General features: G+C 26.9%; 1 protein-coding gene across 2 annotated transcripts in view; it reads left to right on the forward strand.

Moving 5' to 3' along the window:
* Window positions 1-16,247, forward strand: part of LOC112684604 (neuroendocrine convertase 1-like) — a 49,246-nt gene extending 32,999 nt beyond the window's left edge. For both annotated transcript variants that reach the window (XM_025556213.1, XM_025556214.1), the window contains 6 exons: window positions 9,524-9,736; window positions 11,495-11,595; window positions 12,620-12,838; window positions 14,846-15,006; window positions 15,067-15,200; window positions 15,926-16,247. In XM_025556213.1, coding sequence (XP_025411998.1) covers window positions 9,524-9,736; window positions 11,495-11,595; window positions 12,620-12,838; window positions 14,846-15,006; window positions 15,067-15,200; window positions 15,926-16,009 — 912 coding nt within the window. In that variant the 3' untranslated portion in view covers window positions 16,010-16,247. The remainder of the gene's footprint in view (window positions 1-9,523; window positions 9,737-11,494; window positions 11,596-12,619; window positions 12,839-14,845; window positions 15,007-15,066; window positions 15,201-15,925) is intronic.
* The last annotated feature ends 663 nt before the right edge of the window (window positions 16,248-16,910 follow it).

A 16,910-nucleotide genomic window follows, 5' to 3' on the forward strand; every position in this document is an offset into this window, starting at 1 on the left:
ATTAACTCTCTAGTTAGAAACACATATTTAAAATTTTTGACTCAACATAATAGTAATACTTATTAAGAATTCACGATAGTACCGTGATAACATTAAACTCTGTTATGGTTGTTATAACGGAAGTATTAAATTAGATTGAAGGCGTCGTAGTCAACGACATCGCGCCGTTGCCCATATCTTTAAGGCAAGGTGCTCTGCATATACTATATATATATATTTTTTAACTCAATTTGTGTAGATTTTTCTGGATTTATTTAATAACTTGCGTTTTGGTGGTGTAACATTCATACACATCGTACAGTTAGCTTATTGCGAAACGAATACCAGACGACACGAACTTAACATTAGTGCCACGATTCGCGAGAACAAAATCATACGCGGATGAAACCATATTGGAAAACGAAATAAAAATATTCGAAATTTTCAACAAAAAAATACGCCGATTCGCATTATCATCTACCAGATGGCGTTTAAGGGATATCGTAAGACAGGTGTACGCGTTTTGCTAGACGACAATGCGTAACCAATCATGTGTTCCGTGGTTAAGTTTCATTTCGGAGCTATCGCAGTGGTGTCACTGCATACATATTATTGTAAAATATCGTTATAATGTATTTTAACATCTTTGTATTAAGATCGTGCGACATTGGCCGACGCGTATCCAAGTACCGTTCATTATTCATTTGGCCTTCACCCGGGCCCGAGCTTCCTTGTGAAATTGGTGCGACTCATTTTCGTGCTCCTTTCTACAGTTTGTGTATAAACTTAGACCAAGTGGAAATCGTCGTCGTTGATTCTACATTTAGATATTTTTATCTGATGAATTCATTTTTTACCGATTGTTGACCATTGCGCAGTGTTTTTCTATCCGTCGTGGTCATCGGCAGAGAACTAATTTATATAATCGTTTATGCTCTTAAATATATCAGTTTCGCACGCCGTCTCGCTGTTACTCCGTTGTTTTATCAACGTGGAGTTTTTTTGATTTGTTGTCGGTTTGTAGCAGAAAAAATAATCGGTCGTTGGAGCCGTTGCAACTAACATTAAATTGATACGTCATTTTTATTCGTTCGACGGCGTTGTGTTGTGAAATATTAATCAAATTTATACTCGTTGAAAATTAAAATTGTAAACAATAATTAAGTTAAAGTGTTAAATAAAAATTCCAAGCGAAAAAAGTTTTAATATCCGTTTATTCTATTTTTCCCAATTTGAGCGCATTTTAATGGGACGTGGTTTTTAATATCGGTGGAAATTTGATTATTATATCAGTAAGTGAATATTGGAGGTAAAACGAGTTGTTTGATCACGGAAATATGCTTGAGGAATAATTATAAATTGATGATATGAAATAAAATTATCATATGCATTGTGATGAAGAAACTCGTGGCTATATTCACTTGCAAAATGGCACTATGGCAAAAAGGTCCTTAATTTTTACTCATCGCTGTGTCGCAATTACTATTATATTGTAAGACCCTGATGCAAAAATGTAAAGATATTTTGCATCACCTGCACTTACTATTATTTTGAACTTGTGGCATTGCACATGTTAGAAATATTTTGTTGTACGGTAACCGTATATTGTACATCCATAAGCTTATTCATGATTACCTACAACGGTTGTCAGAAAAAAATTAATAATTGTATGAATACTTAATCTATGAAATTCGTTGATAATAGTTCTTTTTTGGAATATAATTGATGATGTATGATGATATCGGTTTCATCTGATATGAAAAATCACTGAATATAAGTGAATAATTGAGAATTATTTATATTTTTACTCTTAGATAGTTTAGTTTAAGTAACAAATAAATCGATTTTTTTGAAAACTGTTGTGCTGCAAATGTTTCCGTTCTAGAGTAATAGTTAGATAACGTTTGCTGTTGGAAATATTTTAAAATCATGATTATCAGTTCAATCTATCCATCCATAATCGTGTACATAGACATGAAAAAAAAATTACAAGGCAAAATAATAAATTGTGAATGTTTGAATTTCGATGTATGTCAATTGAGGATTTTTCCAATTTTTTCCCCGTTTTTCTCAACCGTACGTGGAATTGTTCAGACGCGTATTACGATCACGCCGCCGGCGATGACGTCGAAAAGTGTTCACTCGTCATAACATCAGTCGGGTAACATTATAGCGGGAGCGAATTCGCTACTAGGGGCAGTCAGCATTCCTGAGATAAAATTTAGCAACTTTGGGTTTTTTTTTTAAGTCAATTTATAATAATTACAGTGAAATATCATACATTTTATTTCCAGCAATTTAAGCATCCTCAATATTTGGGCTCCAGCTGCGCCTATGTCGCTGGTCGACAAAAATCGTTTCGGTGAAGTTCAATAAGTTCCTAGATTTCCCACAATCACGTATTAATGAGCAACATCTACGACCGCACAACGCGCTTTGCGTATCACGACTGAAGTTTGACATAGTCAATGTAGGCGTTTGTAGGCTGTCGTCGTGTGTACCGTTTCCATTTGCGGTGTAGCTCTGTGCAGGTGTGTAGCTAAGATTTTTTTTTCCAAGAATGGATTTTGACTTGTATACACGTTATTAATACAACTTGCCGAGGATTCCGTCCCTTGCGTACACCATTTTTATACACCATTTTTATACACCTGATTTATGATCAATACGATCTTTATATACTATAAATATATATGTTACCGGCCAAGACGTAAATTAACGAATTAAAGTTAATGACTAGTCAATAACGATATTTTCGATCAAATTAGACAATATACGATATTGACTAGGAAATATCGTTAATGGCCATTATTATCAGTCAATGATGCATTTAGAAATATTTCCTAGGTCATGACGATAATTTCGAGCTGTTTTAGACATAATTGATAAAAATTTATTTGTTTGTTGGATTAGTAATGGCCTTGCGTTGTTAAATCGATTTATCGGTTTATTTCAGTATCGTATTTCAGTATTTCAGTATCATCGGTATTATCAGTACGTACTTATCAGCTCTAATATGTCGATGATCGTAAATTAGGTACCTTTTAAGTTCACGTTCACCTCACATTCAGTGTAAATTGCCATAAAAGTTTTATTTTGACATCGATGTCAGTGAGTTCATTCATTTTTTTGTTTAATTTTTAAATTACACGTTTCATTTTTGCTATGGAGATCGAAGAAATGAAAATAAAATTTGAACATGCAATTTTCGAATTTTTTGATGGGAAAAAACGGGACGATAACACAGCATACATCAATACGGCGAAGTATGACAAAAAAAATATCGGCTGTTAAAAGTGCGAAATAAAAAATAAAAAAAAAACCAGAAGATTACAGATTAATTCGTAAGTACGATGTTATGACTATTGTTGGAAAAGAAATATTAATTAAACCCATATCAGATGGAACAGTTCTTTATTATTTGAAAATTGATAAAATGTTCAATGTCTTATATGCTACTCATTTTGCAATTGGACATGAGGGAAGAGATAGAATGGTGGCTGAATTAAAACATAAATATTGTAACGTTACAAAAGAATCAATTATGGTTTTTTTTACGCTTCTGTAATCTTTTTTTAAAAAAACAACCTAATTTGAAAAAGGGTTCGGTTTCGAAGCCTATTGTGCACACAGCTTTTAACTCTCGGGAACAAGTTGATCTAATCGACATGCAATCACAATGTTATAGTGGTTACCGTTTTAATTTAAATTAACAAGATCATTTTACAAATTTTTTATTATTGCGGCCTTAAAAGTCAAAATGCACTAAGGAAATTGCTTTAAATTGATTAAATATTTATATCACTCTCGGGACACCGTCAATTTTGCATTTTGATAACGGACGAGAGTATGTAAATTCAATTATCACTAATCTTAATGAAATTTAGAGTGATGTAAAAATTGTACATGGCAAACCACGATATAGCTAGAGCTAAGAGTCGGTAGAACATGCTAATAGAAATATTGAAGCTTAGCTGCATGGATGTCAGATAACAATAGTAACGATTGGCCAACCGATCTCAAGTTTATCCAGCTTCAAAAAAAATCGAGCGTTCAATTCAGGTTAGTAATCTTCTTTGTCGAATAATTTTTATTTAATTAATTAACAACATAATTAATTTATACGAAAAATATTATTTATATCAAACATATGAAAATAATAGGTCAAAAATTAAAAAAAAAAATTCAAGGTATAGGTCGTACTTCTTATGGAGCCATGCCTGGCTGTTCTGCGAAAGTTGGATTAGCTTCAACAAATATTCCTTGCGATGAAATTTCTAAATTTTAATCGGAAGAAGACATTAAGAATATATTTAAAAATCAAAATGAAAACACCGAAGAATTTATGATTGAGGTCGAAGTTATGAATGATGGCAGCGGAGAGCAAGAAAATCGTGATATTATAGGTACCAAATATTCAAAAATATATCGGTTGATTAATTAATATTTAAAAATAATATTATTGAAATTATATATTTTAATATTTAGAATTTAATAAATTAGTCAGTAATATCTCAGATTCGAGCAAAAATCAAATTAATAATCATAGACAAGTGTCCATAACTAACTTTCAAAGGCAGACACAAAAAATGATGAAGTATTCTAATAATAAGTTAACAAAATTTCAATTAGGAACTACTGTAAAAATACATATACCTGACGTGGATAGAGTACGTGGTTCATTTCTTAATCTTTTGGTAGTCATTTTTTATATATGAAGCTAATATGTATTAATTATGTAATTACAATAAAAATGAATTGTTAAAATAAATTTATAACAGTAATAAAATAAATTACTATGTAGGTACGGAGTATGGTATGATAAAATTTAGATTGACTAGATCAGAAGTAGTTCCGTATCCTGAAAATATATAAAATTATGAAAGGATAATCGCGACTGTCTGTTAAAATAAATTATCGTTCGTGAGGCTGCTAGATATGGAATCGCTGGATCACAAGGCTATACTAGATGTATTTGTAAGACTTGATACAAAACTAATAGATGTGCTTATAAAAAAAGTAATGTTTTATACAATTCAAAGTGTCACAGTACATTAAAATGTAAAAATATATAATTATGTATAATTTATCTTGTATTAATAAATTGTTGATCTAATTAAAATATTTCGTTAAACATAATTATCGACATTATTTATCAGTATTAAACATTAAGGTAAGTTCTTATTCATAGTTGTAAATGTGTTAACAAAACATTTGATTTTTACTACATTGCTTATGTTGTCAGTCAATGCCTAGGCATTGGCCATATCGTTTTCTAATGTTAGGAATTTACGGTTAGGCATTTATATTATCAACTAATTTACATCATTGACGGTAACATATATAAGTATATAGATGATTTAAAAAATACAATCCCCGCAATATATTAACATAAAAACGGTTAAAAAAACGACTTTCACTAAGTATGTCTATTGGAATTTTTTCTTTCAAATAAACTGCAGAGTTACTACTATTATGTGGTGTTGATGTTTGTTTTTTTTTAGGTATCATTTTATTGATTGAACGTTGGACGTAGAAATTATTTTCTATCTGATCGTGATAACCTGTTAGAACGCAGTGTATACGGCCATTAGTGACTTCGTACTGTACCCATTTTTCGTCGACTTTAAGTATATTAGCTGATAAATAAACTATTTTCCCCATAGACCAACTCCATTAGAACTTATTTCCTTATTTTCTTTAGAAATTTATATTTTATACTCGGTATATACGCGCTGAATTGGTTGATTTTTAAAAATCCCCCGGAACAAAGTTTGTATTTTTATTTATTTAATATGTAATTAATTGCTATTTTTTCATATAATCAGTTTTTTGTTTAATTTTCAATGATGTTACTCATGAGCGAAATGTAATCTCATACGTCTAAACGTCACACGAATTTTATTTAATATTCTTATAACGTTAACATTTCAACCAACTATTTTTACTCATTTATTTGTATTTTATGACTTATATAGATAAATGTCATAGATTTCTAGACGATTGTTTTCCATACGATGTAGATGACTTTGATTATATGCTTTTAATATGTCCATGAAAGTGACATATTTATATGGTTGTTTCATTGGTAAAATAATATAAATTAAACCGAATAACATTTACAAATTACGTACATATAATGTATTGTTTCCTCACATACCTTTTGTTATGAGTACTCTATACCTAAGTACATTATTTGTCGACATATATATATATATATATATATATCACGTAGAGGTGCAAGTATTTTCGCGCTGAAACCTGTCAATTATATCACGGTCGGGAAACTACTTTGGACAGAGTTATTTTGACAGTAGTTTCTATTGATTTTTTACAAAATATAAATATTCGACCTACACTATTTTCAACATTTGAAGATATTATTATACTACATAGAGATTTTGGAACGTTGCCAATGCTTAGTAATATTTTTCAAAAAAATTAATATCATCGCATTTGGAAAACGATTTTAAGTGTTAATGGACAACAATCATTAATTTTTATGTATGAACAACCAACGGTTGAAAAGAGGAATATATTTATAATGCCTAACACTTCATTCCACATTACACGATGTTATTGGAGCATATTTAAATTACGCCATTTGTTCTGGAGTAATATTAATATTATCCATCTGATATTCACTATTTATTATACATCAAATTTTAAAAGTGTTTGGATCTCTTATTTGGTAGTACTAAGACCGTTTTAGTTCTTACCAATCATGCTACTCTTTCATTACATTTAGATAGTTTATCCTTAATGTTTAAAATAATTTTTAAACCCTCGTCAAGAAATATTATTTTTTTAAGTAAGTTCCTGTAACTTCATCCGAGAGAAAACAATAATTAATTTTTAAATAAGCTAAATTGTTTTTCTTAATTCCCCAACTTTTGCCATACCACCGATAATTTTATATTCATCGCAAATTAAACCTGTTCATTGTTCATAACTTTGAATATATTGTAGATTTTATTTAAGAAAATATAAAAGAAAAAAAATTCTCTTCAAACAATTAATTTTTTAATACTAAATATTAATACTTATAAATTATTTTTTTATATATTTGTTTTTGTTATATTTTAGTTTTTATTGAGTCGAAATAATTTTTATAATATACAAATGTATATAATCATGTTTTTAATATACTTATAATTGGTTAGTCGATAATAGTAAATCAGGAAAAATGCATGTAGTTTGATGACTTGGTTAGGAGCTTTTAAAAATAGGTTTTTTAATCACTTCAAATGTATCAATGGTAAAATATTAATTTCATATACATTCGCAAACTCCATAAATCCCGTTTATTAATGAATTTTTGATGAAAGACTATTTATATTTAGTTTTTAAATTAGTATTTTTTATACGATTGCTTGTATTAAAATATTGTGTACATGAATAAATATCGTGACTGGCCCAGCTTCATGAAAAATAATTCAATATATTATTTTGCTATAGGTTTTAAACTTCTCGCTGGAAGATTATTAAAAAAATTACGTATTTCAGTATTATCTAAACCTACTACTTTTTATGTCACGCACAAACTATTAGTTATAAATACACGTACACAGCAACACAGATCGTACATAATTTGTATAAAAATAAAAAACAACCAATACAGTCGATGTTTTATATTGTTATCATTTGTTCGTTACTGTTATTATACTCTATCTCAGAATTTATGTCATCAGATAATCTGTGAGTAATTTAGTTTTTAGTTTTCGTTTATATATTTTCATTAAATAAGTATCGTTTTGAATTTATTACGTTAAATACTCTAAATATGTAATTAAAATATGTTATAAATATATTTATAATATGCAAAATTATAGGAAAAATGTTGTTCTTTTTCATTGGGGTTAATCCAAATTGTGGATATAGTCAACAACCAATCAATATGGACTAAAAAAAAAAAATATGTCAATGCATAATTCCAGCCCTAGTTATCATTAAATTGAGTGATAAAAATGACAAACTTTTCACTAGTATTAAAAAGTTCAAGATTTTAGATAGAAGGTTAATTATAATTCTTAAATAATTTAAACATATTTAAATAAATGAAAACACTATTAGTTTTAAAACTAATTTATGAATATAAATTGTTTTTCATTTTAAAATCACTATTCAGTTTATCACGGACATTGAGACTGTTGTTTATATTTAAATTCGAAGATAAATAGGTACTTGTATTACAACATAAATATTACTCATGAAAACTGAAAATCACATTTTATATATTTTAAGTGAATAAATTATGATAATTAACAATAATGTAATTGAAAAAGCTGTAATTATACTTAAACTAATACGATAATGGTTCGTATTAGAGTTTTAAATTGTTAAGTTAGATTTGTTAATAATAATATGACGTAAAAACAAAATTTAAAAAATAACTTTTGTTGTAAAATTCTTTTTTTATTATTATTTGACAGAGAAATGGTAAACAATTTTGAAAAGTAGGTATTACATCATGTATTTAGTTTCTACGTAATATTTTTTCATTTCAATAAAATAACCAACAGATACCAGTGTGCAATAAGTTTCGCTATTATGCTGTAGAGAATATATTAAAAAAAAAGCTGCAGAGAAAATCAGAAAATAACTTCTCCAAAATATATACTATATTCACGTTCAATTTTTAATTGCTCAATAAGGCTGTAAAAAGTTTTAGACCAAACTAAAATACCATATTTCATGATTCTTTAGAATTATTAATCGTCGTCTTATAAAATTTTGTTATTTACTCACATGGTTTATCTGCTACTACCTTACGCGAGTTTAATTTAAAAATTATGTAATACAAGTTTTTTTTGGTTATACTTATTTATGGTTGATATTTTTTCATGATTCACAGGTCTTATTTTCATTTTAACGTTAAATAATTACTTTCCGTAAGACTGCCAAAACGGCTGTACTCATAGGTCTCAAGTCCTTTGTCGCTGCCTATTTTTAGTAGATAGGTATAATTTTGTTGGTAATTAACATATCAAGCGAATTATTTTTTAAGTTTTATATAAAATAGTGTATAAAATAAGTATATAAGTAATAAGTTTTATATAACAAAGTATATAGAACGGAAAAGTGCCTACGTAATATTATGATGATGGTTCCGAGGGATATCGGTTGTTATTAGAGAAGTAAAAGGACAGGTGTAGATAAAGCAAAATGCATAAAATATTAGCTGATAAAAGTCGGTATAATACTCATAATATAACATATTTGCAATACGTATTCTGTCACACCCGGGAATTAAAATTAATTTCTTCACTTTTGTTTGGCCTCGAGAAACATTACGAGTATTATCAACCCCAATCTCGTATATTTTTAGTTGTTATATGGTTTTAACACCCTTTAATAAAATTTATAATTCATTGTAACCATGTCGTGATGAAAGCATTAATTCGTGCCGTATTACGCCCTCGCAGGATGATTTTGATAAGGTTATTTTTTTAATTTTATTTTTAATAAAACGCGTCAAGTGCATTGAACATTGATGTAAATTATAAATGTACATAATTAACTAAGTGTGTAATTGTATATTAAGGGTCGAAACGGCAAAGGCTCAATATATGTTTTCGCGTCTGGTAATGGTCGGCTGCTGTTTGACAATTGTGCTGCAGATGGATACGTAGGAAACATTCACACAATTGCTATTAGCAGTGCCACCGTGGAAGGTAAAGCTCCAGAGTACGCGGAGAGATGTGCCGCCGTCATAGCAACCGCTTATTCCGGTGGTATCAATGACGGTGTTAAAATCGTAAGTCATACGAGGAGAATTATCATATTGTTATTATTATAGTGTTAGAAATGTTTTTTCTCCACGTGCGCAAAATATTATGTTATTCTTTTGTATAATAAATTATACACACATACAATCCGCACGTGCATCTACATTGCCGTAAAAACTGATGAAAAAATGCCAACACAAGTGCTGTGTACGAGTAGTAATAGCAATTATATTCATTATAATAAAAATATTAATAAAAGGAATTGATTTCGTGGCACATGTTCGCTGCATGAGATACGAATTGAATAAAATATCATAAGGAGCCATTCATATATGAATAATAAAATTATTATGACCGAAGTAAGCGTATAAATATACGAATATATAAAAAATATGAAACATATCGGTATATGCGTATAATGCTGCAGAATGTACTCAAAGTTGCAAATCCAACATTATTTTTTATTCTTAAATTTCAAACATACTAAAAAGTTTAATTCTTCCATTGCGTGGTAGATAATATTATAATACTTTGTGTGCTGAAAATACCTAGTTTAACTCATAAAACCACTAATAAAGAGAAAGTTTAGGAGAATTGACAATGTTTCAGCTTACTTTTTGTGGAGATAAGTCAAATCATAAAACTCAGGTATTTAGCTTCCTGCATTAGTTGGATTTAAACAAAGATAAATTTAAATTCTGTATATTTAAAAGTAAAAAAAAATAACCTAGATGTTTCGTAAGTATAATTAACTCCGTGCATAGTATAGAGTATTCGGAATTGTATGTTAATGCTGAATTATTCTAAAATTTTAAAACATTGCTATTATGTTCAAGATCGATTGTTGCTAACACTATAGAAATAAACACGGTTTATTTATAATTCATGACACTTTTTAAGGTGTAGTTTAAACAGTACATGTCAAGTAAAAAAAAATTTAACGAATTGTATAAAAACAATTGTTTGAAAAATAATTGCATTTTAGAGTATTTTTATCATAAGCATATACTTGAAAAACTAGTAATTGTAAAAAAATAACAACCAAAGTAATGGTTCCAGTAAAAATATAAATGCAAGTAAAAAATCTATGTCATTAAATATCTTCATATCATATGTAGCTTAATTGCCTAGACTTGAGTAGGTACTTACTCAACTGATTATAATTTAGTACACATCTTATAATGACATAATCAGTTAATCTTAATCGGTCGGTGTATTAGTCGGTAGAATATTGATTACCTATCGAATTGTAATTAGTTATTTTATTCCGAGGTATTAAATGTAATATTGATTCACATGTTATAACTCGCGTAGTGATAATAATAAAACATTTTAAAATCTGTAAATATCAATGTAATAAAAAGACACATAAACCACGACAATACAAATTACAAATCACAATGCGAATGAATAAATTAATAATTAAATCTAGAAATTAGTTATTGGGAGGGGGGTTATAATGATTAAATTATGTTAATAACTAATTGATATCATTTATTATTAAAGGATTATAAACTCGGTTTTCAAATTGAATCACTAGTTTTCATAGATCACTCAATTCCAATAATCTTGCCTTAAATAGTGTAATATATTATATATATATATATATAATATATTGTAGAATACTAAATATAAAGTACGCATCATCAAGGTTAAAAAATTAGCTAATAAATTCTAAACACTCCGAGTTGGGTGTTCAAAAGGAATGAATCCCGCAGCTTTAAATTTTTGAGCGCAACGAGGAAATAATTGGAAAATAATCATCCCGTTTGTTTAACATCCTCCAGATTACGTCGGATATCAATAATACGTGCACGCTCTCGCATACCGGTACATCGGCCGCAGCTCCATTAGCAGCAGGTGTTATTGCTTTAGCTCTAGAAGCCAAGTAAGTTTTTTTTTAATCTCCTATTCTTCGATTATCAAGAAACTGATGCTGATAAATATTTATAATGTTTTAAATCAAAGGAATTCAGTAAATTAAAGAATTTTATAAATCATATAAACCTAATGTGTTATTTATTTGTATAAATGTATTTATTTATTTATGGGTGGAAATATTTTTACACTAAACAATAATTGCATTAAAATATTTTTATACATATATTTTAAACATTGATCTAGGTTAAATTTTATTTTGATAAGGTATAAAATACCTATTTAAGTATTTAATACATATTCTTTTTACGTTAAACGATCGAGTTTTCATCAATTTGTGTGATTTAAAATAATGTAATTTTATATAATTTCGAAGCTTACTATGTGTAGATTTATACACCAACTTTGTGTTTGCTTTTTATTCTGCTCGATAAATCAATTAACATAAAATACTTACTTAAATAGTACAACGTATTTGATTAGCAATCAACTCGATTTCATTTATTATTTGTCGATGGTTGCGAAGAAATAGTTATTTCTTCGCAATATTAAATTTATAATGTATGTTTATTTCTATTTAAAAAAAGATAAAAATTAGAATTATTTGTAAATACACCAATAATATAAATAACAGAAAAATAAATTATTAAAATCACACATTGATTCTTGTTTGTAAGAAAATAATTTCTAATGTGCATATCGCACATCCATATCAAAACAGTAACAACTCAAAAAGTTGGTTTTTTTAATTAAACGTATATTCGGATTCTACAAACGAAATTACATAAATCAACAAAACAGGTTTATCTTTGTTTTTAATATTCTCCGTCAGATGGCAATGTAAATACATTTTATTGAATGAATGATACCAAGGTATCACCAAAAAATTCGATATTCCTGAAAAAAGCATTTTTTTGAGTTGTTACTGTTTTGATATAGGTGTGCGATATAAGAAAATAATCTTTATTTTTAATTTATTGAAAATTGCATAGCAAATGTTTTAAATATATTTTTTTACTTGTTGGCTAGTATAGTGATAATTTGACTTGGAGAGACGTACAATATTTGTTAGTTAGAAATTGCGAAGTAGAGCCTATATCGAATAACTCGGGTTGGTCTACTAACGCTGCGGGATTTCAATTCAATCCCCAATTTGGATTTGGCTTGCTGAATGCCTATAAATTAGTAAAAGAAGCTATAAACTGGCGCACTGTACCAAAGAAAAGTATTTGTGCCGTAGATTTCATTATTAAGTAAGTTATAATGGAATATTGTTTTTAAATAAAGGACATAAATTAAATTGTTCATTGTTTTTAATAACTTTTAATATCATAATTGAATGTTGTGAGTATATACAGTATTTTTTTTACGTAAGAAAGTTAATGCATATTTTAAATTATTGATAATATATTTACTATTTTCATACAATTTTGTTTAATTAATTAATAAACATTAATTTATAGATGTGTTATTTAACTTCAGTTGTATAAGTTAAGTATAAGATAGGTTGGAAGTAGAAATTTAAGGGAAAGTTCTGAAAGTAAAAATATGTAGTAGAAGAAATTGTTTTCCTTTGAAAAATGTTAATGAAAGAAATTCGCACTATTGTATGTGTACTCGTATTTAGCATACCAAATAAAATTACTCTATACATTATAAAAACATCCAGTCGAGTCGTAATTACTCAAAAAAACTTGACAGCTGGATTTTTTTTTATTTCCCTTGAAATTCTCATAAGTCTCAATGTATAATTAACTTAAATATAAAACTATGATAAATAGCATAACTAAAAAAATTAAACCACTTATGATCGGGAAATCAGCTAAACTACAATGTTTTATACGAGTTAAGAGTTGACCGTTAGATTATGAGGCAAACTAATTTTTGATGATTTATTAAAAATTTTCTTATAAAATTTGATAAAAAAAAAATTCGACTAAATCAAAGAAATGTTTTATTATTTGTTGATAACTGTACAGCTCATTGTAATATTTTTTTAAAATTTGTTTGAAAAAAATTATTTGAAAACTTGTTTACGACATTGTTGAAGGTAAACCATGCTTAATAAATCTATTACTATGTATAAACACGAGTGAAAAATCTTGGTGTAATGTACCTATAACCAAATACAACTGTCAATTATTTCAAAAAAGTTGTATTTTATTTTAATGAAGAGCAGTTTGATAGTTATTTGTGTTTAAAAAAAAAATAACGATAATATGTTGGATATGATTGGAAAATTGTAGCAGATAAACTTAATATCGACAAACAACACTACATTTCAATCGTATGCTACAATCGATGAAAATGTATTCAGTAGACTGTTAACTGTGAACGAAATTATGGATATATATATCAAATACTGATTCTAAAAGTAATAAAATGACGAGCTTCAAAGAATTTTAAATACATATATATATATATATATATAAGATGTTGTCCATAAACAGTCGAAAAACTAAAAATTAATAACAAATTAATTTTCTACTGAGTATAATAAATAATACTTATAATACTAGTGTATCTATTCTCGGTTTTAATAACATTTATATACACATATTTATCATAACGTTTTATAATGTAACATTTTAAAATTTCATATATTTCATAAAGTAACTTGAATTTTTGATTTAATTTTGAAAAATTTTAGTTAGGTGTCTTGAAGTAAATATTTATTTCCCTTCAACTTCGAGTTAGCGCGACTCAACTATATTTTAATATACATTGTCTGAAACGATGAATATATTTTTAGTTTTTAACATACATTTTATAATATATTATTTATTATTATTTAACAATATATAATTATATTCAATGATGGTAAATTATATTTAACCATATACAAATTATACCGTTTAGTTTCAGATGGTAATCAATAAATAAATTAATATATTTATTGACGTATAATCAAGATACTAAAAAAAAATTATTGATCCTTAATTAAATTGTTATTACTTCAATATAATGCAGTATTTACTATTTAATATTAAATTTAATAAAAAAATTTACATAATAATATTTTTTTTTCTAATCAATAAAAGTAATAATTTTAATTGACACTTGAGTGCTAGTAATTTGTAGATTTTGAATTAAAATAATTATTTATAATTTGAACATATAATATATGAAGAAGATTTTTATAAGGAAACTCTTTAACTTTAGGTCCACTGAAAAAATTGAAAAAAAAAAAATTACAGCGTGTTTAATATTTCAAGGTATAGAATATTCTAAATAAACACTAGATATAATTTTTCATGTAGTGAAAATTTCAAATGTTTCGGTCGAGCTTGGAAATTCGTATCAAAAGTTATTACAAATGGCTGTCAAAGACGCATTCAATATTTAGAGCACGTGCAACTATGCATGACTATACGGTATCCAAAACGTGGTATGATCGAAGTAGATTTACTATCCCCAAAAAGTCAGTATATGCCGTTGTAAGTATTATAAAAACTATATTGTATCAAATATTTATCATTAGACACAACGTGTATAATGATGGAACCACGGCCTTTGGATATGTCTGACGAAGGATTTGTAGAATGGAAAATCAAATCGTTGCAATTTTGGGGTGAAGATCCTTTTGGAGAATGGACAGCTATTATTAAGGATGAGGTACTATGAACAAATTATTGTATTTTAAGCATACAGTAGATTATAAATAACAAAATGAAAAGTATGCACTGTGAATATTAAAAATAAAAATAAATACCATCTATATAACTTATCAATAAATGCTCTTATTACATAATGATTAATGAGTACAATAAATAGTTTTATTATAAATTCCTACATTTTTTTTTCCAAAAAGTACTTAAAATAAATAATAGGTTTGAAAATTATCGAAGTAAATTTTTCATTTTAAATAAAGTAACAATTTATTTTAAATTCTAAGAAATTTTCATGTACATCTTCGATGTTTAACAATGATTTATATGTTTATATCTGAACGATGGTTCATATAGCCATTTATTTTTTTCTTTAACTTAAGCTCAGTATTTTATTTGAGGGAAAAAACAATTTACCTTTAATTTAATTAATTTTATATAACTAAAAAAACTACATGTTAAGCCTTACTGTAAATTTATGTAATTGATCTATTAGTGATTTAACAATTAGTAAAATAATAAAAATTAAAATTAAAAAAAAAATTAAATATAAATAAGAGCATTTAAAATGGAAGCATAAAGCTACAAAAATAAAATTAATTTCATGACTAATTATTAATCATAATATCTGGCATATAAAGAATAAGCTTAAGCGATGAGTCATGTATTTTAAAAGCTCTATTATATAAGGGATTTGTATAATTTATACATGGATAATTTAAAATTTTTCAGACTTCTGATTTATACGACGGTTTAACTGGATCAGTAGAAAAACTTACATTAATAATGCATGGAACTGAAGACCAACCTTATTAAATTAGAGAATTAAAAATATCTATTAAGACTCCCCATTACACAATATACATTTTGTTATTTTTTTTATACAAACAAAAGAAAATAATTGTATTAAATGATGTCTTAATGTTTTTAGTGTAGTAATTGTTGTGTATGTAGTATTAAATACTATCGAAAAGTATATCGAAAAATAACTAACACATTAATGTTGGGAGTAATATTGATACAATATTAATCATAAATCGTTTAAAAGATAATCCAGTAGTAGATAATTTTTGGTATTTTATTTATAATACATCTATAGAATCTTTGTTGCATGTTTGCATTTTTGTTCGTATACGAATTTCAACTTCAATAGTCAATATTCAAAGTTAAAATTATATCAAATTAACTAGAAAATAGATAGTTTCTAATATTAGAAATGTTTGCATACACAATTATGATATAAAATACATAATTAAATTATAACAATTTGAGTACATTTTTAATTAAATTTCTCATAACATTGCATAAAAATCAAAACTTTTGAGTAAAAAATATAAAAAACTTAACATTAGATAAAAATATTATTACATCTGATATGTAGAAACCAGATGAATATGTTGAGTTCGTAAACTATAATTTAGTAATTTTTTATTATATCAATAAAGCATAATAATTGTTTTTAAATTCATCTTTTTTTTTTGATTTTGGTTATTTTTGCAATTATATAACATTAAAAGTGTTATTTAGTTTTATATTTAAGCATTAAATCCGTATTTGCATTAAGTATTGAAATAAATAATTTACTAATTAATATAAATAAAAAATTGTCAATATCATTTGCAGAACTAGGGGGGGGAGGAGTTGTGATCCTCTTCCTTCAAAATATGTAACTAACTCAAATTTACCTCACTCTTCTCACCAAACTGCTTCCAAATTA

This window comes from Sipha flava, unplaced genomic scaffold (assembly GCF_003268045.1).
Source record: "Sipha flava isolate LNK unplaced genomic scaffold, YSA_version1 252_pilon_pilon, whole genome shotgun sequence".
NCBI classification, from domain to species: Eukaryota; Metazoa; Arthropoda; class Insecta; order Hemiptera; family Aphididae; genus Sipha; species Sipha flava.